At 57.0% G+C, this 17,357-nt stretch overlaps 1 protein-coding gene across 1 annotated transcript in view; it reads right to left on the reverse strand.

Annotated features, from left to right (window-relative positions):
- Positions 1-515: 515 nt before the first annotated feature.
- Positions 516-17,357, reverse strand: part of LOC116952811 (calcium/calmodulin-dependent protein kinase type 1D-like) — a 92,285-nt gene continuing 75,443 nt past the window's right edge. The window contains exons 6-11 of the mRNA XM_032972480.2: positions 15,634-15,709; positions 14,385-14,497; positions 13,894-13,972; positions 13,223-13,310; positions 11,704-11,845; positions 516-3,044 (exon numbers count right to left, since the gene is read on the reverse strand). Of these exons, the coding sequence (XP_032828371.1) occupies positions 2,917-3,044; positions 11,704-11,845; positions 13,223-13,310; positions 13,894-13,972; positions 14,385-14,497; positions 15,634-15,709 (626 nt within the window). The 3' untranslated portion in view covers positions 516-2,916. The remainder of the gene's footprint in view (positions 3,045-11,703; positions 11,846-13,222; positions 13,311-13,893; positions 13,973-14,384; positions 14,498-15,633; positions 15,710-17,357) is intronic.

Genomic DNA, 17,357 nt, shown 5'->3' on the forward strand with positions numbered 1-17,357 from the left:
TGCGTGTTTAATGTGGCGCTGCACTCTGATGTTGTAGGAGAAAACATTTATTTTAAAAAAAGTATCTTTAATGAAGTAGAACGTGTTGTCTATATTTATTTAAAGTTGCGCATTTTGATGTGACGTCACATTTCTCAACCCCCCCCCCACTCGTCACACATCGTCACAAATGTCTGACCGCCCCCAAGGTGCGTGACGTCATTTATGGACGGCCCCTAATCTCTGCTCATCCACAAAGTGGTGCTTCATTTATTTGACCCTTCAAACGTGACGATGGGCCGAGTTGACACCTGACCCACAGCTTTCCGACTTGTAAGCTCGCCAGGCGCTCTGACAATATTCTTGATTGCGTTGACGACAGGGTTCACCGGGGCAGCTGCTGGGTTCGAGCCGCGCCGCCGCCCCAGTTCAGTGTGACGAGAGGTTCCCATGGGGATTTGAATGACATCGCGGCAATGTCCCGAACAAACGAAGGCTCCGTCCCAGCGGCAGATCACACATTTCAGGGCGTCAGATTTGTTGTTGTTGTTGTTGTCGTTGTAATGTTTACGGCCAATTTTTTTTTTAATTTTATTAAATATTTTCAGGTGTAAATGTAATACTACGTGAGTGACTTTTCATTGCGTACACACCAACCGCGTAATCGTTTCAACCATTTAAAATATCCGTACAATTTTCTTTACATGCAGTTCCATCGGTAAAACGTACAACTGTTAACGTCGACATTATTATACTTCAATGTTACATCAAGTAACGTCACGCACCATCCAAAGGTTTCGTTATGCGACGGCACTTTTGGCGGGGGGGGGGGGTGGGGTGGGGGGGTAAAACAAGCGACGCGACCGGAAATTTCCATCGCTTCCCTTTGCGGAGACGAGATTTCCAGATCAATCCGCGAAGGAACATTTTGCTCGGATCACGGGAACCTCGGCGCGATGTTCACACGCTTCTCGGTAATCCCGACCAATCGGCGCCGTCTCACCGACGCGGTGAGGAGGCGTCTCAAGGAGGCGAGGGCCAAGCGGCCGCTTGCAGCCGGGGACAGCCCCAATCCGTGCGCACATCCACGAGACAGCCTCAGACACGCACGCACGAACACGCGCGCACACACGCACACACGCGCACGCACACATGCACACACACGCACACACATGCACACACACGTGCACACACACGTGCACACACGCACACGCATGCACACGCGCACACATGCACACACACGCACACATGCACACACACGTGCACACACGCACACACACGCACGCGCACACATGCACACACACGCACACACACGCACACACACACACATCCACACACGCACACACACGCGCACGCACGCGCACACACACGCACACATGCACACACGCACACACACACATGCACACACACGCACACACATGCATGCACACACACACATCCACACACGCACACACACACGCACAAACGCACACACGCATACACACATGCACACACACACACGCACACACACGCATCCACACACACACGCACGCACACACACATGCACACACACACACGCACACACACGCACACACACGCACACACACACGGTCCGCAACGCGATGATGTCACAGTCAAGCGAGCACCGCGGTGACGCTAATCTCCACCCTGAGCCGATGGTGGAAACTCCACATTCCCGTGGCGGAGGGGGGGGGCAGTCTCTCCATCGGACATCCATCCGCTGCTGACCACATCACGTTCTCTCTCAGGCTCTCGATTACTGGCGCACGATGAAGTGTTGTAGTCTAAGTTTTTGGCGGGAGGGTGGGTAAGGGGGGGGGAGGTTTGAAAAATATAAAATTGGCTCTCGACTTGGCCACCGGCATTCCCAGCGGTGCCGCGCTGTCGTGAAGGGTGGCGGCACAAGCCGAGTCCCCCACCCCGGGGCTGCCGGGGAACGCGCGCCACCGCTAGCCGGTGCGCCGAGAACGACGCGCGATGGAAGTGATTGACCCCAAACCTGGCCCTGCTTGGCTCCGAGCCGATTCGGATGTCTTGCGAGGTCAGAGTTTCAGGGTTTGGCTCCGGCTCAGCTCGGCAATAGCCCCAGTGCACAACCGATCGTACCGCGAGGACCCTCCCTGTGCTTGGCACGGCTCCCAAAGTGCCAGTGGAAAACGGGGTTAAGGGTGAGAGTGGTTTAATTTTGTATTGAAACTCTTGAGAGATATCACAATAATCTGCCCGTCATCCCCCGGAGAGTCTACCTCGCCCATCTGCCAGCTGTGGCGACTCACTTTGTGGTTTGCCCTGCGCCTATTATCGTCACGTCCCATATTTACAAATTATCCCCCGGATATCAGCCGGGCCAAACTCAAGCGCGAACCCAGAACCGCACAATGGCTTTGTCTTTTTTTAAGTGCCTTCATCGGTGACCGTGCCGGGCCCTTCATGCCGGCTGCACCGGAGATCCTGAAGCGAATCTCGCTGTGGGAGTCTGGGGCCCAGGACCTCCCCGATGCCTCCACTGGCTGCCTGTGCCACCCGGGCCTCCCCGCGAGGTCAAAGGCGTGCCCACTACGATCGCTCACGGCGCAGGTCCCCGTGAAGATCCCCGATGACGAGGGCCCTGCATGAAGGTTTACACACGGTTAGTTCTAGAGGAAGGTCCTGCGGGAAAGCTCCCTATGAAGCTCCAGGAAAAGACATCACGTGAAGGCCCAGACCACGAGACCGCCGGCATCAGCCGGAGGGGGAAAACACCGCACCGGGGCCGTGAGGAAGGCCCACATTAACGTTGACACCGTCAAGATATGGCGCGAAGGCCCAAAGCGAGGTCCCGCGTGAAGGCCCCCCACACACAAAAAACAGCAGCAGCAGCATGCAACGTGAGGCCCCGCAAGCGACAGGCCCTCGCGCGAGGGGGGGGGGGGGGGGGGGGGGGCACGAGAAGGCCCCTCATTCCTGCACGGCCGTGGGGCGCGCGCCGGGCGGCGGCTTGAGGGAAGGCCCCGTGAAGGTGGGCGACGGCGTGGGGGAGCTTGACATGGTGTCCTCGGACGTGGACAGAGACGCCGAGCTGGAGCCTGGGGAGAGGGGGGCGGGCGGCCATGACGGTGATCAGCACGGGGCAGCACGCAGAGCAGCAGCAACGCCGCGATAATTTTAACACCCTTGCAGGCGAGTCATTCCGCCTCAAGGGCTCTTGCAAGCGAGATGCAGCTAACAAAAAAAAATGAATGCGGAAAAAATATATTATGAAACTTAAAACATTGGTGAAGTATGGACAAATACACCCACACGACCGACACACCTTGAGAAGGCATTCATCCATGAGCGGACCGGCATGGGGCTGCAAAAACTCCCCCATTGTTATGAAATGGCACCATGGGAACGCCGTGCTTATTTTCACAAAGGTGACCATCGCACTCGCCACGGGACCACACGTGCTTCCAATTTACCCACAATGGCAATTTCCTTTAAATAGCCTCCTTAGCATCGGCCGAGCGCGTGTACCCGCTGGCGGACAGGGTCAACGTCAGTGCACGCCACAAACGGTTGGCCCCTCGGCGAGTGATGACGCCGGATTTTTTTTTTGCCGCAGTATTTTCACGCTGTCCTGTGGGCTCGCACCGGGGGCCCATGCTTACGATGCCAACGCGCGCGTTGGCGAACAAAAAAAAAGTCAAACGAGCATCCCTCTTGTCGAAACGCGCAAACGCGGGGCGCCGGCGCTCGTCGCTGGCGACTCTTGAAAACTCCACCTTCTCGCGGCGGGGCCGAGGTGCCGCCGCGCTCTTGCGGGAGAGCCGCTGCCGACTCCACTGACCCCAGCCGCGGTATGAACTCGGGCGTTTCCCACTGCGGGGCGGCCACCGGCCGGCTCGGTGGTCAGAGCACCGGGCCGGCGCCGTCGAGACCACGGCTTCCGAGGTTCTCAGGTGCGGCGAGCCGGCGGTCCCAGCCCGCCACCAGCGTGGCCTGGCGCCATAAGCACGCACGGCGCGTGTGGTGGGGAGGGAGTGGTGGTGCAGTGGAGTAAGTCAACGTGTTCCGAGCCCAGCGACCTGCGCTCAATTTCTGGCCACGGACAGCGTCGGCGGCGAGCGGCATCTCAACTCATCCCGAGCCTCCCCTTGGTCGGCTCGGCCTTCAACGGCGCGTTGGCGTGCGTGGCGCTAGCTACGACGTGCGTGCGTTGCTTGTCTGTCCGTATGTACATGGTACCTGCGTCTGTTCCGTAATCTCCTGCGGGACAGCCTTCAGCACTTCAAGTGGCGTCGAAGCGCACCTAGCCTGGCACAAGCGCCGTGGTAACGTCGACGCGAATCGCGGCCGTCGTTGTTGTGGTGGGCTGCATGTGTGTGTGTACTTATAAGTGCACGCCGTAATATCCATCGATTGCACGGGGAAAGCCTCACCAAGCCTCAAGACTATCAGGGTCCCGCGATGGGATGTTCGTTTGGCTCAACGACGGAGGAAACCGGAGAAACCCCCCCCCCCCACACACACGCGTGCACCAGGGCAGGGAGAAGGGACAGCGCTGCCCTCTCCTGACGCTGCCCCCTCCTGGCCGCCCCACAGCCCCCCCCCCCCCCCGAGCCGACAACCGCCCACAGGCTATGGCCGTCGCCCAACCGAGCACGAACCAGGCCTCGACCACCGCGGAGTTTCCAAGGTCCGGTGATGGTGCGGGCTGGGTCATAGGGATCGCGCGGCTTCGCTGCGGAAGGAAACGCCGCCGCCAACGCCGCCGCCGCCGCCGCAACTACCATCGTTGTTGCGCGTCCTACTCCCGTTGCTTCCTCGGCTGGCGCTGTGTTTATTGCAAACCCTCGGTACAGCGCGCTCAGCGTCATAGCAACATTAGCGAGCGTTATTAATCAAGGAATGTGCAATTCTTCCAGCTCGCTGCGGTTTATCCCTAAACGCCCTCGGATTACGCGGACGGGACCGCGCTCGGTGAGGCGTGACGGGGTCCGCTGGCACGCGGGCGATGACGCCACGACACGGGAGATAGCGCACTTTGTCACAATTAGCACAAGTATGTTCGTAAGTAGGGCGGCCACTTCAAGTGGTTATGAAATATTTTTTTTGGTCAGATTGCAAACATTAGGGGGTGGTGGTGGGGGGTGGGGGGAGAATGCAGCCCACAATGACAGCGGCAACTGCGCCCAAGAGCCTCGCATGCTTTTGGGATCACATCCCATTCTCGGATCAACTCAGACCATCATCATCATCATCATCACAAACTTCCGTTGTGTTGCGGACAGACTGGCCCCACGGCTGGTCCAACGGAGCAGGAGAACGCCAATGATCGAAGTGCGTTTCTGTGGGCTCGTCACGGTCCGCAAGCCCCTTTAGCCCGCAAAAGGGCTTTGAGGAGGATTAAATGTTCGAGAACGATGTTTAAAAACGTGTTTTTTTGGTCACGTCGTTTTTGCAGACCAGAATATGCATTTGTGCGCGCGATGGCAGCAATGTGTTTAGGAGCTAAACGCCAAATATTGGAAACCGCTGGCGACGATGAGATGGCCTCAGGAGAGAGAGAGAGATCGTGTAGTTTTGCGATTCCACCATACCCAGGCACCTTTGTATCCCCTGCGATTATGTTGACACACCGCACCAGATACTCAATGGAGGCCGAGTCGACCTAGGGGGAGGGCCAAGCTCCATTCAAATATTCACCGCTGTTATTGGTCTGGCGCGGCAATTGAACTCTGGTCACAGGGTTCACAGGGCGGTGCGCTAACTATCGCACTCCCGCTCCGCATGTCTGCGCACGCACGCGCACGCACTCGACCACGCGCGTGCGGGCAGCAGAGTAGATTCCCCAATATTTGTACCTACGCGACTTTACCGAAAGAAGAAACCAAAGAGTATCGATTCCCCCATGCCCCCCTTGCGCACATGCCTGAGCCGAAGCGCCTAGACAAGCGGGCAGGGAGGCGCGGCCCAATTACACAACTACAAGCCTTGCGTGGCCACTTTGTTCCACGCATCAGCCAGCTTAAGCACACCGAGAGCGTCGGACGCGGCCAGCGGCGAGCGCCGTTGGCGTTGGCCGCCACTCACGCGGCCCGCGGGGCCCTCTTCGCAGGCCGCTCGGTTCGCCCCAAGCCGATTGCCCCCTTGACCCCGCCGCCGGGCCCGCCTATTTACTTTTCGTCAAGGGGCCTCCTCCTCACAGCTCGCAGGCGCCGCGGGGCGGCCCGGGGGGGGGGGGGGGGGGGCGCGTCGCTCAAGCCACCGATGGAGCGCCCCCGACCGTCCGGTGGCGTAGCGGACGGAGCGCTTCGCTCTCACGGTGGGAGGCGCTCGAGTTCAAATCCCGCTCAGAGAGGGCGGCCAGCGCATCGTCCAATCGGCGTCGATATGACGAGGTCCGCTTTGTGAGATAACCGTGTGGTCGTCCTTCGAGGAGGCTGGCCCTTGTCATAGGAATGGGGAATGTCCACCAGTGCCTCGGGGCCAATCAGCTGGTGACGTGAACTGCTCCGTGTGTGTGCGCGCAGGAGACACGAGGAGTGGATTGTGTTGCGGATTGTGTTTTACGCCACGGCTTTGTGCAAGCTTCCTGTTCCACCCTCTCACTCTAATCTCACTTTCATCCCCCCCCCCTCTCGACGCACTCTCCACCCGCTCCCCTGCACACACTCTTCGCTCCAGAAAATAAGGCTTTCCAATCAAGGCAGTCAAACCTTTGCTCAGTGGGAGGTCGCTCATTCTCCTCTGCTGCCCCCACAGTCTGGAGCCCTCTTACCCGAGGGATCCGTGCTGTTGACTCCCTACCGCTGTCCAGGCTCAAGGCTGCAAAATCTCTCTTAAAAATAAACATCGCAAATATAATCGAGTCGAATTATGACCCAAATCTAACAGAGAGGATCCATTCCCATAAACATCGGGCAGCTCACCAGCATTGCTGATGAGACGCTGCATGCCAAAACGGGTCAAGAGTTTGCCAGTGCTGAATCAATGCTGCCGAGGTTACACACTCCCAGAGAGCCGCGTTTGTAGCAGACGTGTGAAAGGAGGCGTCTAGTCCACTTATCTATTTTGCTACTTATATTCTCCGTGGTCGACGCGGATTATTACGCCGCGCGATTGATTTGCCAAGCGGCCGGCAAAAAATCCTACGCCTTGAAGCTTCACCAATCAGTCTGCGGGCCCGAGTTTGTTATTCTGTCCAGGGTGGCAAAGCCACCGACTACAAAGCAAACTGTTTTAAACGGCTTCTGCCGCCATCGGCATCTCGGCCACGGCACGAGGTTTAATTTAGCGACGTGAGCAGAGGCCCCGTTCACGGCACTTACCCGGGCCCTGTTTCTCTTTCAAGGTTTCACGAGATAATCATAACCTTCGCTCAAACAAAAGTGTGTGTGTGTATATATCGTGTTTTGGGAAATTGCCCTAATAGCTTTGCCGTGGCTTTCAAAGCAAAAATGTTACTGGGGGTTATTTATTTATTTTATTTGCAAGTGGCCTTGGGGTCCTGTGGCCTTGGGGTCCTGTGATCTCCCCCCGAAGCACAGGGCCTGCCCCCCCCCTCCCTGTGTGTGGGGTGCACGAGGGGGGGCACGATGGGGGCACGATGGGGGCACGAGGGGGGGCACGAGGGGGGGTCACGAGGGGGGGCACGAGGGGGGGCACGAGGGGGGTCATGAGGGGGGGCACGAGAGGGGGGCACGAGTGGGGGGTCACGAGGGGAGGCACGAGGGGGGGCACGAGGGGGGGTCACGAGGGGGGGCACGAGGGGAGGGGCACGAGGGGGGATCTGAACGTGGACTAGCGCGGGCGCTGAGACGGTGACACCGCAGGCAGCGATGGCTCCTCGGAGCGAGCGGGGCGACGCTCGTAGCGGCGCTCTGAGGACCTTTGTCTGTGCGTGGCTCGACAGCGGCGGCGCTGGAAGGGCGACTTCGGAGTCACTCTCGGACGATCGACGACTGGAGGGGGCTTTTATTTATTTTAATTTAAAAGTAAATAAACATAATCTCTTCCGTGATTCCGTACTTTCAAATTTGGCGGAAGCTAAAAATGTGATTACTTTCATGGTTCCCAAGTCAGGTCGAAGCATCTCTCTTTGCTCTAACGAGGGCCAATGGTGTAAATTCCACATTCCTACGGCAGGAACCAGTTTATCCCCAAGACAATCACAGAGTCCACAGTGGCCCAGGGCGCTGGGGGCTACGAAGGGGGGAAAAGGCGTGGGACGAGGGCCGGTCAGGAGGCCCCGTTTCGCTCCTGGCCTCTGCCGCACGAACCACGGCAACCGGTCAGGATGCAGACTCTCCCATCAGTCCCGTCATTTCTACTTTCTGTACTTTCGAAACCACGACCCCGGAGTGAGAATAAGCGAATTGGCTATCGGCGTCGCTTCTCGCTCACTCCGGCACACTCCATCTGACGCGGAGTCTCAGGACAGGCCCCTGTGGCTCCTCCACTTCACGTCCATCAAGCGAGACCCTGGATCGGCCCCATCGGCTGTGATTAAGACGGAGCGTGGAGGCTCAGGTTACATCTGCCCCGGCAAAACGCTTCCTGCAATTACCCGGTGGACAAGGGTGACAACGTTTACACCGTTCCACTGACACACACACAGAGCGTTCACACCATGCCACTAACACAGTGTTTACACCGTTCCACTGACACACACACAGAGCGTTCACACCATGCCACTAACACAGCGTTTACACCGTTCCACTAACACAGCGTTTACACCGTTCCACTGACACACACAGAGCGTTTACACCATGCCACTAACACAGCGTTTACACCGTTCCACTAACACACACACAGAGCGTTCACACCATGCCACTAACACAGCGTTTACACCGTTCCACTGACACACACAGAGCGTTTACACCATGCCACTAACACAGCGTTTACACCGTTCCACTGACACACACACAGCGTTTACACCATGCCACTAACACAGCGTTTACACCGTTCCACTAACACACACACAGAGCGTTTACACCATGCCACTAACACAGCGTTTACACCGTTCCACTGACACACACACAGAGCGTTCACACCATGCCACTAACACAGCGTTTACACCGTTCCACTGACACACACAGAGCGTGTACACCATGCCACTAACACAGCGTTTACACCGTTCCACTGACACACACACAGAGCGTTTACACCATGCCACTAACACAGCGTTTACACCGTTCCACTGACACACACAGAGCGTTCACACCATGCCACTAACACAGCGTTTACACCGTTCCACTGACACACACAGAGCGTTCACACCATGCCACTAACACAGCGTTTACACCGTTCCACTGACACACACAGAGCGTTCACACCATGCCACTAACACAGCGTTTACACCGTTCCACTGACACACACAGAGCGTTCACACCATGCCACTAACACAGCGTTTACACCGTTCCACTGACACACACAGAGCGTTCACACCATGCCACTAACACAGCGTTTACACCGTTCCACGAACACTCTCCCTGGACGCTGGCACTCTCTCCACACCATGTCGATGTTGGGAAGTGTTTGACCATAATCAACTCCCCCCCCCCCCGTGTCGTGATAACAGTGGAATGGATGCCAGGCAGGAAAAAAAAATTCAGGAATTAAAAAAAACACAGAAGCGACGCGATATGAACCTCGAGGGCGCACACACGGATTTATTATTTCTTTGTTGTGCAATCCGACTGGGTGGGGCTGTGGTCGGAGCACTCCACGGCTCACCTACACGCAGTGGTCCATAAAATAAGTTCCACTGTGTAAGAAATCATTATTAAGGGCCGACTTGTCCCTACCGTGCGAACGTGTAATTTCCACCGCAAGCCTTGGCGTCAGTTGGAGATGTGTTCCACCCGTCTGAATGGAGAGACGCTTTTAACTCTTTTTTCCACTGCACAAGCGAGCCGTGCTGGCGCCGTGCCGCTCCGGCACGGCTCGGGAGGGGCCCGGTTGTTTTTCCACCGCGGAGGCCGAGCCGCGCCGCTTAACGTCGCGAGTGGCGAACGACACGAGGCGCGCGTAGACGCCACTCCCCCGCGGTGTGGCCCGGACCCGCTTCCGGTCTCAAGGTTATTTTGTTCAACCGCGAGAGATAGATTTGAAGCTTTCGTGACTGCAAGGATCCATACTCTTTGGTTCTATTCGGTAAAAGTCGCGTAAAAGTATAAAACAACAAAAAATAAAAATAAAATAAATAAATAAAATCACGACGTTTCGGCCACAACACAAGTGGCCTTCGTCAGTTGAAGGGACCAGGCTGTCTCGAGGACAGCGCTGTTGTTGTTTTATTGTTTTATACTTTTACGTGACTTTACCGAATAGAACCAAAGAGTACGCGAGAGATAGCTCGAGAGAGACCACGAAGAGTCTCATTGGCAAAAGGTGCCCGAAGCCGCCACCGTCGTCAGCCCCACCGCTGGCCGTGCTTGACTCTGAGCCGGATTCACAGATCAAACCAGAGGATCGTGGCTTGGTTCTGGCTCGGCTCGGCAAGTAGCCGGTGGGAAACCACCGGCCCCGTGACTGCCCCCCACGCCGGCACGGCTCTGGAATGCCAGTAAAAAAAAGAGTGGGTTCCGTCCTTTTAAATGCGGCCGCCACATTTTTGAAGCGCTCAGTGCTCAGCACGGCTTGCGGTGTGAGGAAGAGAGGTCGGCGTGAGTGACCGCTCTTCCTGGTGCACGGCATCGTGGGAAAAAGCCCGCGGTGGCCGTGAACCTCACGCTCGCAAACTGTACAGACGGCGATGACAGTGACGAGGAATACAGTGTGCGGATTGTGAATGAAAGATACAATACATTGATGATGTCGATGACATTAACACAACCGCCATGAGGAATATAACGCGCGCTGCTACTGTTTATGATGCTGCTGAAGGTGGCGATAACCGTTTAGTGTAACTACTTAGCTTATCATCAGCCATGGCGATCTACTGCTAAATGAAGGCCTCCCCCCCCCTCCCTCACCAAGCAGTCACCATCCCTCCCGGTCCCACAATGCAACAATCCACCCAGCGCATGAGCCGAGTTCCCCACTCCATCTCCGTGGGGGACGTCCTCTCTGTCGGATTCCCTCGCTCGGCCGCCACCATCTCATTAGCCTCGACCACAGGGGAGTCACCCCCACGATGTCTCTCAGCAGAGTACGTGCTCTAGTCCACGACGTTTCTCCTCCTGTCCCTCCGTGCGTAAATCTGTGCTTCCGCCGGATTGACACCCTCGCAACCCGAGACGCGCAAGCAAGTTCCCGCGCCTTCTGCCGAGAAACGACGGCAGGTTCAGCGAGAACCGCTCCTGCATCCTGGCGCTTCTAGAACCTGGAACGATGTGGCGTCTTTCTGCTCGGTGGTTCGCGCCAACACGGCGCACCGGCTCTTCTCGGAACGATTCCTCGCCCTTTGCCACGGTGTTGCCGCCTGGCTGCCGGGCTGCCCGCAAGCGTCGACCGCCGCTCAACCTCGGTCCGTCAGTACGCTGCCTTTCGCTCCGTGTTACTCTTCCACTCGCGCCAAAGGATACGTTTCTGTGATTTGCTCACAATCTCATTGCGGGTTTTGCATCGACGCCAAGTTCGCGGGCGACCCTTGAACCGCGGCGCGATTTCCCCCTCCCTCCCGTCTCTCTTGCGTCCCACCCCGGGCACTCCGCATCCTCCCCGGGGCTCTCGCCCCGATCGACCGAAGGGAGCGAGCGAGCGGGCGGGCGGAACGCGCCGAGGGGAAGGACGCTCAGTGCAGACAGCACCACCTACTGCCTTTGCTGGAGCAGGCGGGGTGCAGCGCGCTATCGTTGTAGGGCGCCGCAGGGAGCACCGCCTGGACTGGCCCATCCTGGCTGCAGCCCAGTTGCAGCTTCCGCATGTGCCGCACCACCGCCGTGGCGTTGAAGGCTTGCTGCGCCGACACGATTCAGGCGTCAGCGGCAGGCAGAGTCGTCGGCGACAGCAGCGTCAGCAGCAGCAGCAGCAGCGGCAGCAACATCATCAGCGTCATCGGCAGCAGCAGCAGCAGTAGCATCATCAGCAGCAACATCATCATCATCAGCATCATCAGCAGCAGTAGCATTATCATCATCATCAGCAGCAGCAACATCATTATCAGCATCATCGGCAGCAGCAGTAGCATCATCGTCATCATCAGCAGCAGTAGCAGTATTATCATCAGCATCATATCATAAACAGCAGCATTGTCACCTTCATCATCATCATCATAATGAGCACGCTCATCATTTTTTGTATCATCTCTTTCATCATCGGCGTTCTTTGGGCGATTTGTTTACCTCTCTTGCACTGTGCACTCCCGTGGTGTTTTTGTATTGTTTGTTGTAACGTTCTTACCCGCCCCGACTGGACGTCTGTGAAAAAGAGCTTTATAGCTCATCGGATTCCTCCAGTAGAAATACATATTCTGATTCTCGTTTTGATTATCCGGCTTGGTAGATTTGTGGAAAAGCGAGTGGCTCACAATTGGAAAGGCCCCGAGTTCAACTCCGGGTCGTGGGGTTGGACTGAGCCCATCGTTCCTCCAGGGTCGATGAACACGAGTGCCACTGCTGTGGGAAAGTCAACAGAGGCTGTCCTATGGATAGACTCGCCCCTGTCATGGGAATGTGGAATTTCAACCCACTGTCTCACGGTTGTAAATGGGAGAGAGGCACCGTCCCAATGCTCATTGGAGCAGGAAATCACTTTAACTTTCAAAATCCTTTTCACCTGTGGCATTCTTTACCACTGACATCACCGCCGCCATCAATACAAAATCGTCGCCGAGTCTCAAGAGGCCTTGTTAGGAGGGTCCTGCTCGGAACGAGGTGGTTCGTGACTTCAGCCGTCAGGCTGAAATGCCAAGAGGTGACCGACAGCGGGGCCGGAGGGCGCTTGTAGAAAGTTCAATTTCATACCGAAAAGCAACAACGGGGCCTACGGGGGACGCCGCGCACAGCCCGCTGCTGCTTGCGACGGCAAAGCGTGGGGAACGCGAACGCCGGCGGAGAACACGGAGCGCGAGAGCCCAAACGCGCGTGGAAGAATCATCCCGCCGTGTGCTACCATGCGGGGGTGGAGAGAGACAAGACGGAGGCGAGTGGGCTACACGGCAAAAAAGATCAGCCGATGCGGCATCGAGCGCATCCCGCAGACGGCTTCCCCAAGGGTGGAGATCCACGCGGGGTAAGGAGGGGTGGCCGGGAGCGGTGGGGGAGGGGGGGTCGGGGCAGGGAAATACAGGAGATTCCGGCCGGGTTGAGCGCGCGAATGTTGCGCGTTTTCCCACCTTCCATTTGCTCTTGGCGAAGTTCTTCTTGATCTGCTCGCTCACGGACTCGTGAATGTTCCTGTCCAGGGCCGTGTCGCCCGCGATCCTGCGCCAACCACAAGGCAAGAGCCACACGGTCGGCGTCTCCCCGTGCCAACGAGCACGCGGCTCCACCCGCGCGCCAGCGGACGCCGCCCCAGCCGGGGTCGCTACCTGGCCAGGTGGCGACCCCGGCCCGTGTCTGGGAATTTGTGTCGGGTGGCAGGAATCGGTTTGTACTGAGATCTTTCCGTGCTGAACTTCACTCCAGTAAACCGCACAGCCGTGATCATATACCGAGTGCTGACTAACTGAGAAATATATCTATCTGCCCTTTTGGTCCGTAGCGGACAACCCCAGCTTAAGCATACAGCAGAAAATACACGCAGTGGCATGGGCCAGCTTCCCAAGAATATGAAACGTAACGTGAATGAAACCAAGAGGGGTGGAGCGGCGGTACGGCGGTTAACGAGCTGCCGTACGAACCAGGCGACCCACGTCCGACTCCCGGCCACGGGAAGCCATCGGCGGCGGGCGGCATCGGAGGCGGACCTTCACCGAGCCGCGCCGACCGGCGAGGCCAAGCACCGTACGGGCGTTCGCCCGAGCGGCACGGCAGAGCGCGAGACCGCGGCGAGCGCCGGACTCACCACGGGTGTTCGAGGGCCTGGCTGCAGGTGTACCTCTTGGCCGGCTCCTTCTCCATCAAGTGCTGAATGAAGTCTTTGGCTGAAAACACAACAACAGCGACGGTGCCCTCGAGCGCTGAACGTCACCGATTCACAAACCGCCGCTGCACCGCGACCCGAGGGGCAAGACTGGAACTCCACTAGCGGGCGTTCTCGAGCGCTACTTGGCCTACTCCTCCACGCGGGTTGGATGTCTCGGAAGAGGTGAGAGTGCACACGCTTTACCCCACCGCTCCGCGAACCCATCCGCGCTTGCTGGGTGGGCGGACAGAGGCGACGCGAGGGCCTTGCGGAAACTCGCCCCCCAGCCGCTTCATCTTCCACGCCGCCGACCGTTCCGCCACCGTCGCAGCCTCCTCCCCGTCGCGGTGCCCGCGGGGGGATCGGTGGGGGGGGGGGCGACTTGCCGCCCCCGCGTCTGTCAACTAGAACCGAGCGCAGCGTCACGGCACCTGAGTCGGAGATGTCGTCCCAGTACGGGGAGTCGAACTCATACTCGGCCTTCAGGATCTGCTCGAACAGCGTCGCGTCGTTTTCATCGTAGAAGGGCGGGTACCCGCACAGGCTGTTTCCACACCAGCGCGGACGGCAACGGCGGCAACAACAACAACAACGCGGCGTTACGAGCGACGCGGCGTTACGAACTATTCAACTGTAACAAATATTTTTTTATTTTACCAGGGTAGGGCCCCACTGAGCTATGTAGCGTTTTTTCAGAAAGCGACCTGGCTATCACAAATGATAGCTCAACGAAGCGGCTTACCACGTGGAAATGCATTGAGCAGCCAAAATACTCTAAGCGCGTTGTGGTTCTCAATGTGGAGGGGAAAACCGGAGGACCCCGGAGAGAAACACGCAAACTCCAAATATACAGGTGTCAGGGTCGGGATCGAACCCACAACCTCCTGTATATCAGGCGAGGTAGTTAACATCTCCTAGCTACCGTGGCGCCCATTCTGAACGATCGGAACCAGGAGTGAGTTTCCCGGTGAAGCCCACCGAGCTCAGAAGCTCTTTGCCAAGAGCGGCTCTGCCGGCGGGCAGCATCAAAGCATTCCCAAATTACACATGAACAAAAGCATCTTCTTTGGCAACAGCAACAATGTCGTGAGATTTCATTCACGCTTAAACCTCAGTGATTTTAAGAGAGTCGGTTTAAATGAGGAGAGAGAGAGCGAGAGATGGCTGAGTGGAGATGCCAAGGAACCATAACAGGTGGTTGCAAACACTTTGGGGCAGCTACATTAAGTTGCATTACCACCACGGAACCTCTCTGTGGGCGTCTGTCTGTGTGTCTTTGTCTGCGCACGCATATCTGTGGCGTCTGTGCGCGTCTGCGCGTGTGAGTGTGTATCCGCGGGGAGCCGTAGCGCAGCTGTTGGTCAGCCGCACTACGAACCCGGCAACCCAAGTTCGATTCCCGCTCGCGACCAATACGAGTGACGATTTCCTGAACCTGTTCCTGGGGCTCTCCTACGTTGCCTCAGCCTGAAATGAGTACCTGGTACGATGTCTAAACATCGACACTAGGGAGATAAAGGCGGGCGGGCGTGGTGCTTGCCACCCCCCACCCCCCCCGCGTGCCATGCCGGCCTTCATAGGTGCGTTGCTCGCCAATTGCACTTGCCTCAAAACGTCTGCGAAGGCTATACGGAGGATCTTTGCCATTGTGTGTGTGTGGTGCGTAGCCGTGCTGCTCACAGTATGTAGGAGATGACCCCGATAGACCAGCAGTCCACCTCCTTCCCGTACGGCTTCTGTGCCAGGATCTCCGGGGCTGCAGGGACAGGCGCACCAGCAGCACCAGCAGCAGCAGAATTCAATAGCACCAGCAGAGCCACGCCTCCAACAACTACCACAACAACAGCAGCAACTGACAACCACACCAGCTGCAGCACCGACTATAGCGAGCAACTGGGGCAGCAGCGTGGTACAATGGTAACACTTGCGGCTCACAGCAAGCGGGGCCTGGGTTCAGTTCCCTGCTTCCTTTGGGGGACGCCAACAGCAGTCACCCTTTGGAGATATTTTTTTTCCTGCCATGGGAATGTAGAATTGCCACTATTGGCTCTAGGGGTGATTTTGAGTAGTAACACGCGTAGACTCCTTGTCCCCGAGGTAAGAATACTTCTGTTAATTTTATTTCCGCAATGTGGTAAAACTCAAACACAGCGCTCTAGGCACCGAACCGTGAAACGACTCCGAGGGCTTAGTGAGACCACAGAGGCGAGACAAAGGCTGACACGGGCCTCAGGTAGGCTTTAGTCCCTATGCCCTTCCCCCCGGCTGCTCTCCCAATTGCCCACCTCACCCACACAGAAGTCAACCGCCGCACTGCAGGTCACAGCACTTCGCCAAACCCTGATGGTGCTTGCAAAGACACAGACACCTTGCGAAGAAGATCTCTGGCCTTGATCTTCCGCGGGGCTTACGGCCACGAACCTGAACCGCAGCGACGGCACAAACCGTGGCAGCCGATACTGCTAACCTGACGATGACGCGCACGCGGAAAATTAAAAAAACTAAAACTTTCCGTTCAGTGTGCAACTGCGGTCACTGCGCGGAAGGGAAACACGCAACGACTCACAGACACGAAGGGGGAGGCATCGTCACAGCGATGCACCACTCCGCTACTCCTAGACGCGATGATCTGCCTGCCTCATTCACAACCTCCAAGTCAAATTACAGTTGTTGCTCTTCATCGACATCAGCCGTACGATGACTTGACCCTTAAGATTCATACCGAGGCCCATCGACTCGCATAGACCTTTAGGCTCAGACAGCGATCTATAGATTAACATAAAGAATCGTGCACTCACAGAGACTCGGAGAGACCCTCTCTCTCTCTCTGCATGCTCCCTCGCACCACTACACTTGAGAATCCCCCTTCCCTCCCTCGTCTCTTTTCCCAGCTCTCGCAGTCACAACAACAACAACCTCGTTCAAGTAAAAAAACACGTGAAGCCCTTTTCTACTACAACGTTAATCGTGCTGCTTTTGCTGCTGGCCGATTGGCATTTTGAGCCAACTGTGCTCGGCCAACGCGAGGTTTGAATTGAATCTCTCACGCTGCCCAGCGACACGCGGTTCTCACCTCCGTCCATTCGGCCGATTTCATATCGATATTATTATCGGTGGGGAGCGGTGGCACAGCGGTTAGCGCATTGTACGGCTAGCATCAGCGGCGAGCGATACCCGAACCGGTCCTGGGTGCCCTCGTCACCAACCCGCGGTGACCAGCCTGGTGAAGTATGGTCAAACAGCCCTACGACCAACGTGGCATGGGAGGGGCCCTTCATCCAATCGTGAATTGCTAAAGAGCTTCACGACGTTGTTGATATTGTTACTACTCTTTATCTGAATACGCACACACACACACACAAAGGTTTTTTTTTACTTTACACGACGGCCCTCAAGCATGAAAG

Source organism: Petromyzon marinus, chromosome 48 (assembly GCF_048934315.1).
Source record: "Petromyzon marinus isolate PM22_M1 ecotype Great Lakes invasive population chromosome 48, UKy_Petmar_22M1.pri1.0, whole genome shotgun sequence".
In the NCBI taxonomy this organism is placed as follows: Eukaryota; Metazoa; Chordata; class Hyperoartia; order Petromyzontiformes; family Petromyzontidae; genus Petromyzon; species Petromyzon marinus.